Raw genomic sequence first — 9,792 nt, forward strand, 5'->3', positions numbered from 1 at the left:
GAGACACAAGAAAAAAACCACCAAGAATAAGCAAAACTCTGACACCCCAAACCCCCAGCCTGCACAAAGCTTCTCCACACCAGGTTACACTGAGAAACCAGGAGAGCTCCTGCGCCACCCGACACTGACTCCAAACCTGCTTGGGAGATGCAGAACAACAGGTGAGCAAATAAGCAGCAGCATGCGGTACTCTCACAATCACCCCTGGGATAAACTAGCATAGCCCCCTGGACAGACTGACCCCCACCCTACAAAAGAAAATACTGAATAATAAACAAAGAATTGAAAAGGACATGCAGCAGAAAAGGCCAGGGGCTTTGAACACACCAGAGAAGTGGGGAGAGGCAAGGAGCTGCTCTCCACACAAACTCTTAGTAAACAATGCCTGCAAAAGTAGCCGGCAGGCAAGCCCCTCCACAGGAGAAGAGGGAAAGGGCAGCTCTCCCCACAAACTTTCAGTAAACAAAGCCTGAAAAAGTAGACTGCAGGCAAGCCCCTCCACCAGAGAAGGGGGGGAGGAGCAAGGAGATGCTCTACATGCAAACTTTCAGTAAACAAAGCCTGCAAAAGCAGACAGCTGACAGTAGACAGCAGAGGAGCCGCTGCCTGAAATACAGCAGACAGCGGTTCACAAAGCTGTCTCCTGACCCAACCACCTGGCAAGACAATGACAGAGCCACCAGGACTGAATGCTGAAGGAGTAACACCAGAACTACTAAGACTGAAACTTCATTGTTCCTGAACCTGGAATTTTTTTTCTTTTTCCCTTTTTCTCTTTCTCTTGAAGTGCTTGTCTTGTTCACTGTTGGTTAGGACACCATCTCTCCCTGTTGATTTCTTTGGTTCTCTATTTTTTTTTCTTTCTTTTCTTTCTTTCTTTTTTATTCTTGGTCTTGTTACTTTTACTATTGTAAGTTAGCTAACACTAAATTACACATACAACAAGGACAGAAAGAGCACCAAGTGGAATGATGGGAAGACAAAAAAGGGATGGAAACCATTCTCTCCTCCCAAAAAATAAAATAGTAGAGGATTCAGAGGGAAATGAAAAAAATGGATACCCAGTTCCAGACCTCAACAAAACAAACATAGACTATCCCAAGGAACCCAAAAAGTCCACAAGAACACCCTGAAAGAAGAAATCCTGTAAGAAATCGCTGAGCATTTCATGGAGATATTACTAGATAAGGTCAACCAAAATGTACATGAGGCACTCAAGAAATTCCAAGACAATAAAAATAAAGGATATGAGAAGACACAGAAACAAATAAGTGAACTCATAGGACCCCTAAATAAATACCAAAGTGAAACAGAGAACACCATAAATAGAGAGATAACTGAATTAAGGATGAAAATTGACAATATTAAAGAGGAAGTGAACCATGATATGGAAAACATCAGAAAAAAAAAAAAGAAACAGAAATACAAAACACAATGGAAGGCCACTCCAGCAAACTAGAACAAGCAGAAGACAGAATCTCAGAACTTGAAGATGAAATGGAAATTAAAGAAAAAAACTGAAGAACTATTACTCAAACAACTGAAAACCTGTGAGAGGAATATGCAAGAACTCACCGACTGGATCAAAAAACCAAACCTGAGAGTCATGGGTATTGAAGGAGAAGAGGTACAAGCAAAAGGAATTTGTAATATATTCAACAAAATAATAACAGAAAATTTCCCATATCTAGAGAAAACTATGTCCATTCAGGTACAGGAACCCTCCAGGACATCAAACAGACTTGACCAAAATAGAACTACCCCACAACATATTATCGTTAAAATAACAAGCACAGAGAATAAAGAAGACTGTAAGGGAAAAAAAACAAATAACATACAAAGGTAAACCCATCAAAATCACAGAAGATTTTTCAATGGAAACATTAAAAGCAAGAAGAACATGGAGTGAGGTATTCTGGGCACTGAATGAAAATAACTTCACCCCTAGGATATTCACCCAGCAAAACTATCACTCAAAATGGATGGAGCAATAAAAGTCTTCCATGATAAGCGGAAGCTAAAACAATATATGACCACCAAGCCAGCACTACAAAAGATTCTTCAAGGAATTCTGCACACAGATAATGAAAGCAAACAAAACCATGAAAGGGCAGGCAATACCAAACCACAGGAGAAGAAAAGGCAAGAAAGTAAGAATAACATTGATTTAGCTACACACAATCAAACCCTTAAACAACAAAGACAACTAAATGACAGGAATCACCCATACCTATCAATACTAACACTGAATGTTAATGAACTTAACTCTGCATCAAAAGACACCATTTGGCAAACTGGATTAAAAGGGAAGAGCCAACAATCTGTCGCTTACAGGAGGCCCATCTCATCGACAGAAACAAGCACTGCCTGAGACTGAAAGGCTGGAAGAAGATTTACCAAGCCAATGGCCCCCGAAAATAGGCAGGAGTAGCAATCATTATCTTGGACAGAGTAGAGTTCAAACCTACATTGATAAAATGCAATAAAGAAGGACTTTCCATACTAATAAAAGGGGAAATAGACCAAAAGGAAATAATAATTATGAACCCATATACACCCAACGTCAATGCACCCAGTTTCATCAAACATACTCTGAAGGACCTAAAAACATATATAAACTCCAACACAGTGGTAGTAGGAGACTTTAATACCCCCTATCACCAATAGATAGGTCATCCAAACAAAAAATCAATTAAAAAAATCCTAGATCTAAATGACACCATAGATCAAATGGACCTAGCTGATGTCTACAGAATATTTCATCCAACTTCTGCACAAAATACATTCTTCTCAGCAGCCCATGGAACCTTCTCCAAAATTGATCATATCTTATGGCACAAAGCAAGCCTCAGCAAATATAAGAAAATAGAAATAATACCATGCATTCTGTCTGATCACAATGCATTAAAACTACAACTTAATAACAAAAATAATAGTAAAAACATGCAAACAGTTGGAAGATGAACAACACATTGCTCAATGATCAATGGGTCATTGATGAAAAAAAAGAGGAAATTAAAAGGTTCCTAGAAGTTAATGAAAATGAAAATGACCTACCAGAACCTATGGGACACTGCAAAGGCAGTCCTGAGAGGAAAGTTTGTAGCCATGAGTGCATATATTAAAAGGACAGAAAGATCTCAAATCAATGACCTAATGCTACACTCAAACTCCTAGGAAAAACAAGAACAAGCAAATCCCAAAACAAAGAGAAAGAGAGAAATAATAAAAATAAGAGCAAAAATCAATGAAAAGACAGAAATAAACATACAAAGAATCAATGGAACTAAAAGTTGGGTCTTTGAAAAAGTAAACAAGATTGACAGACCCCTGGCAAACCCGACTAAAATGAGGAAAGAAAAAACCCAAATTGGTAGAATCAGAAATGAAAAAGGGGAGATAACACAAACACCATGGAAATCCAGGAACTCATCAGAGATTACTTTGAGAATGTATAATCTAATAAATTTGAAAATGTTGAAGAAGTGGGCAAATTTCTAGATACTTATGATCATCCAAAATTAAACCAAGAGGACATTAATCACCTAAATAGATCTATAACACAAAATGAAATTGAAGCAGCAATAGTCTCCCAAAAAAAGAAAAGTCCAGGACCTGATGGATTCACTGCTGAATTCTATCAGACCTTTAAAGAATAACTAATACCAACCCTCCTTAAACTGTTTCATGAAATACAAAGGGAAGGAACACTGCCTAATTAATTTTATGTAGCCAATATTACTCTCATCCCAAAACCAGACAAAGACACCTCCAAAAAGGAGAAATAAAGGCCAATCTCCTTAATGAACATCGATGCAAAAATCCTCAATAAAATAATGGCAAACTGAATCCAACAACACATCAGAAAGATCACTCACCAAGACCAAGTTGGCTTCATCCCAGGGATGCAGGGATGGTTCGACATATGTAAATCTATAAATGTAATACACCAAATTAATAGAAGCAAAGACAAAAACCACTTGATCATCTCAATAGATGCAGAAAAAGCCTTCGACAAGATCCAACACCACTTCATGATAAAAGCTCTAAGAAAACTAGGAATAGAAGGAATGTTCCTCAACATTGTAAAGGTTATATATAACAAACCTACAGCCAACATCATACTTGATGGTGAAAAACTGAAACCATTTCCCCTAAAATCAGGAACAAGACAAGGGTGCCCACTATCCCCACTCCTATTCAACATAGTACTGGAATTCCTAGCCAGAGCAGTTATGCAAGAAGAAGAAATACAAATAGGTAAAGAAACTGTCAAAATATCCCTATTTGCAGACAATATGATTCTATATCCTAAAGACCCAAAAAACTCTACCCAAAAACTTCTAGACAACATAAACAGCTACAGCAAGGTGGCAGGATACAAAATCAACTTACAAAATCATTAGCTTTTCTATATACCAATAACAAACAAACTGAGAAAGAATACATGGAAACAATTCCATTTACAATAGCCTCAAAAAAATCAAATACCTAGGAGTAAATTTAACAAAGGATGTGAAAGACCTCTACAAGGAGAACTACAAACCCCTGAAGAAAGAGATCAAGGAAGATTACAGAAGGTGGAAAGATCTCTCATGCTCATAGTTTGGTAGAATCAACATAGTAAAAATGTCTATACTTCCAAAAGTAATCTACATGTTTAATGCAATTCCCACTAAAATCCCAATGACATTCATCACAGAGATTGAAAAATCTACCATAAAATTCATTTGGAAACACAGAGACTGTGAATAGCCAAGGCAATACTCAGCAAAAAGAGCAATGCTGAAGGTATCACAATACCTGACTTCAAACTATATTACAAAGCAATAGTAATAAAAACAGCATGGTACTGGCACAAAAACAGACATGAAGACCAGTGGAACAGAACAGAGGACCTGGATATGAATCCACACAACTATAACCACTTATTTTTTACAAAGGCGCTAAAAAGACAGCCTCATCAACAAATTTTGTTGAGAAAAGTGGTTATCTGCCTGCAAAAAACTGAAACTAGATCCCTGTTTATCACCCTGTACTAGTATCAACTCAAAATGGATCAAGGACTTCAATATCAGACCCCAACCTCTAAAGTTGGTACAGGAAAGAGCAGGAAACACTCTGGAAGTAATAGGTATAGACAAGGACTTCCTCAATAGAACCCCAGCAGCTCAGCAACTAAGAGAAAGTATAGACAAATGGGACTTCATAAAACTAAAAAGCTTCTGCACAACCAAAGAAATGGTCTCTAAACTGAAGAGACCATCCACATAGTGGGAGAAAATATTTGCCAGCTATACATCAGACACAGGACTGGTAACTAGAATATACAGGGAACTCAAAAAACTAAACTCTCCACAAATCAATGAACCAATAAAGAAATGGGCAATTGAACTAAACAGAACTTTCTCAAAAGAAGAAATTCAAATGGCCAAGAAACATATGAAAAAAATGCTCACCATCTCTAGCCATAAAGGAAATGCAAATCAAAACCACACTAAGATTCCACCTCACCCCTGTTAGAATAGCCATCATCAAAAACACTGCAAACAACAGGTGTTGGCAAAGATATGGGGGGGAAAAGAACCCTAATCCACTGCTGGTGGGAATGCAAGCTAGTGTAACCACTCTGGAAAAAAATTTGGAGGCTTCTTAAAAATCTAAACATAGATCTGCCGTATGATCCAGCAATCTCACTCCTGGAGATATACCCAAAGGAATGTGACACAGGTTACTCCAGAGACACCTGCACATCCATGTTTATTGTAGCACTATTCACAATAGCCAAGTTATGGAAACAGCCAAGATGCCCCACTTCTGATGAATGGATTAAGAAAATGTGGTATTTATACACAATGGAATTTTACTCAGCCATGAAGAAGAATGAAATCTTATCATTCGCAAGTAAATGGATGGAACTGGAGAACATCATTCTGAGCGAGGTTAGCCAGGCTCAGAAGACCAAAATCATACGTTCTCCCTCATATGTGGGCTTTAGATCCAGGGCAAATATAGCAATGTGCTTGGACTTGGGTCACACGCTAAGGGGAGAACACATACGGGAGATATGGGGATAGGTAAGAAACCCAAAACATGAAAATATTTGATATCCCCACTGCAGAGGAACTAATACAGAAACCTTAAAGTGACAGAGATCAATATGAGAAGGCGATTGGGAACTAGTGAAAAAATCAGTTAGAGATGAATCAACTTGGGATATAACACATTTGTACATGGAAGCAATGCTAGGAATCTCTGTATAGCTATCCTTATCTCAACTAGCAAAACCACTTTATCTTTCTTATTTTTGCTTATGTTTTCTCTTCAACAAAATTAGAGATAAGGGCAGAACAGATTCTACCTGAAAGCGAGAGGGGTGTGGGAGAGACCGAGGGGGCGGGGGTACGGGGGAGAAATGGCCCAAACAATGTATGCACATATGAATGAATAAATAAATAAATAGTAAGAAAATAATGTAAACAGTTTGTTAATAGTCATTTGAATACAATTACCATGACAAAAATAGAATAAAATATAAAATAAAAACATTTTAGACAAAAATTGAAAACCTTTACAAAAGGAAATTATTACAGACATGCTTTAGGCAGAAAGACACATTTCTCACTGAAAGTTATGAGATTAAAACTAACCATACATTTTTTAAGCTGTAGGTTAGTCTGCTGTAACAAAGATTTCCCCCAAAATATAGTGCTTACTCCAGACATAAGTTTATTTCTATTTCACGTTCAAGTCAGAGTTGGTGGCCAGAGACTATTAGGGACACAGGCTCTTCTATATTGTGTTCTGCCATCTTTAGCTCATATTTCCATCTTGTGATTGAAGAAAGTTGCTCTCACAATCATATCTATATTCCAAGCATCAGCAAGTGGTGTAAATGGTAAAAAACAGAAAACTACTTCATTTTATAGCCCATCAAAGAAAAATACCTTGAAGGTCAAGAAAGATAGTTTCCAGTAGATGTTATACAACATAGCCTGGGCTTCCCAGGGACAGCTTACCAGCGTTTAAGTCCTAGACATGAAACCAACCTGATGAGACCATGTAAGTCCTCCTGCAACAAACTAACTTATACCAGCCCTCCCTACCTCATTCACATGTGCCAGTCAAACTAAAACTAGTATACTCAGTCTCTCTGAGAGAAAAGTGTCCATCAGAAGTAAAATTTGCAATGATCGGAGAAAGTAGAAACACCAAGTACTTGCTTTGGTGACACGTATACTAAAATTGGAAAGATATAGCAATTATCTTGACCCCTGCATAATGATAACACAAAACACCAACCGTCTACTCCACCACTTCTACTAATATGAAATCCCCAAATAGGATATTAGCATCACCTGGGCATCATACTGCAGCATAGCTATGACATGGTTTCTTCAAGGACTGAATAGAATGTATCACTTTCTAGGAACACAGAGGAGTTAAATCAGATTTTAAGGTAACATCCAACAGACAGGATGCAATACACCAGTTGTGCGAGTCTTCTTGTAAGTTTTTACCCATTCCCTACCAACAGAATTGGAAGATCTGATTGATATCACCTTATATCCACTATTTTAAAAAGAGAAACTCATTTCAGGTGACATAACTATATTTGCTACTACATTTATTAAAGCTATATTTATTGACACCAGAACCAAGCACATTTTGATTATTTTGTAGATGTGAATAATTACAAGATTATTTTTATTTTGTTGACACATAAAATATACACATATTCCAATACTTGGTCTTATTCCCTCTTTATCCAAAGCAAAAAAATAAATAAATTTTAAAATACAAACAGACTTTTAAAAGGAAATATACTAAATATATGTAATTCTTCCTGGAAAATATGGATATTTTATTATTCTTAGAATCTGTTGTATATACTATCTGCCTACTTACACGTATTTTAAGTAAATGAGTAACATCCATACTATAACCAAGGGTGGTTTTTTTGCACTGTGGCCTTCTCAGTTGTTTTGAAGAGGGATCCAATGCCATAGAGGATACTGTACTAACTTGGAGTTTTGAAGACACTCTAAACCCCAAACCAGGCAAAGTTTGGGATTTTCTGTTCCCACTCCAGATGGTCTTTCATGATCAGTTATTGGATGAAGGCAGGAGCAATGACATATCCAGAACTATTATTTATGTATCCTATACCCAAATCCTTCTGGCAAAGAGAGGACAAAAAAATGAAGGGGAAAACATTCACAAATCTAGCTATCCAGATTCACCCCAATAGACTGTGGACTCAAGTATCTATGATTATTCTTTGCATGGTAATAGTAAGACTAGAAGGACTGTTAATTGTAGAATGACCTCTATCCATATAATCCATACCAGTCATTGATTCTTGTAGTGTCCATGAAAGGAGTCTCTGAAGAAAGTATTTAGGATGTGCTCAGATCAATCCTTTTATATAGAATACCCTAAGTACTCGCTGGCGAATCTGCTGAGTCTTCACCCCATAGACAAGAGGATTGAGGGCAGGAGGCACAAGGAGATAGAGTGTGGCCAGAAGAACATGAATATGGTGGGGTACATGGTGGCCAAAGCGGTGAGTGAGGAAGGAGAATATTCCAGGGACATAGAAGATCAGGATAACACAGACATGAGAGCCACACGTGCTGAAGGCCTTCAGTCGAGCCTCACTCCCTGGTACCTTCAGCACTGCCTGCAAGATGAGGGCATAGGAAATAACAATGGCCAAGACATCTAGACCAACCACAAACAGTGCCACTGATAGCCCATAAGCTTGGTTCACTGTAGTTTCTGAACAGGCAAGTTTTACAACAGCCATATGTTCACAATAGGCATGTCTTATGACAGTGGCATGGCAGAAGATAAGACTCTTCAACAGAATGGGGAAAGGGATGAGGAGGAGTACACCACGCACCAGTACCACCATTCCAATATGCCCTATGATCCCTGGATGCAGGATGGTGGAATGGTGCAAAGGGTGGCAAATGGCTACATAGCGATCCAGAGCCATGGCCACAAGTATACCTGACTCCATGGAGGAGAATGCATGAATGAAGAACATCTGGATTAGGCAGACAATGTACCCAATCTCATGAGCATGAGCCAGGAGCACCACAAGGGCTTTGGGTGCAGTGGAGGAGGCCAGGACCAGGTCAATAGCAGCTAGCATGGCCAGGAAGAGGTACATAGGTTGGTGCAAGGAGGAGTCATTCCAAATGATGAAAAGAATAGTAAAATTGCCCACTAAAGCAAGGAAGTAAAGGGCACCCAGAAGCAATGCTATCCAGTGCTGACTTTCCTCTAAACCTGGAATACCTACTAAGAAAAAAGAAAGCTGGGGTGGTCTCCAGCTGAAGTTGGTAAGTACCATCATTAACAGCTTAGAGAGGAAAGAGAGAAAAGAAAACAAAGTTGCCCCATTCTTGATACATTATCATGTTGTCCAGATCTGGCTACCATCTTCATCAGAAGAACAAAGTGACTTAAACTACAAGACAAGAGAAGAATAAATTAGTTAGATATAAAGAAGAAAAACTTCCTTTTCTAAAGATGAACTATTTACAGGTGAGACTTCAAGTCTGAACTAGGATAAGTTTGCTTTTATTTAGAGACAAGGTTAAACACATGCTTGCCTTGGGAGAGATGTTTAAACTTTACCATTCAATTGCTTATATTTTGGAACTGTCAATTTTTAAGAATTCTCTTTATTAATTCTCTGGGTATTATTGAACTCTATAAGTCAACTTGTTACTTTTGAAACTAGTCTCCCTCAGTTTCCATGACATAACACTTCATATTGCT

General features: G+C 38.1%; 1 protein-coding gene across 1 annotated transcript; it reads right to left on the reverse strand.

Annotated features, from left to right (window-relative positions):
• Positions 1-8,410: 8,410 nt before the first annotated feature.
• Or52l1 (olfactory receptor family 52 subfamily L member 1) lies at positions 8,411-9,396 on the reverse strand. Its single transcript, XM_074066948.1, has one exon. It carries the CDS (start codon positions 9,362-9,364, stop codon positions 8,411-8,413), a length of 954 nt encoding a protein of 317 aa, XP_073923049.1. The 5' UTR covers positions 9,365-9,396.
• Positions 9,397-9,792: the final 396 nt, after the last annotated feature.

Source organism: Castor canadensis, chromosome 1 (assembly GCF_047511655.1).
Source record: "Castor canadensis chromosome 1, mCasCan1.hap1v2, whole genome shotgun sequence".
Classification (NCBI taxonomy): Eukaryota; Metazoa; Chordata; class Mammalia; order Rodentia; family Castoridae; genus Castor; species Castor canadensis.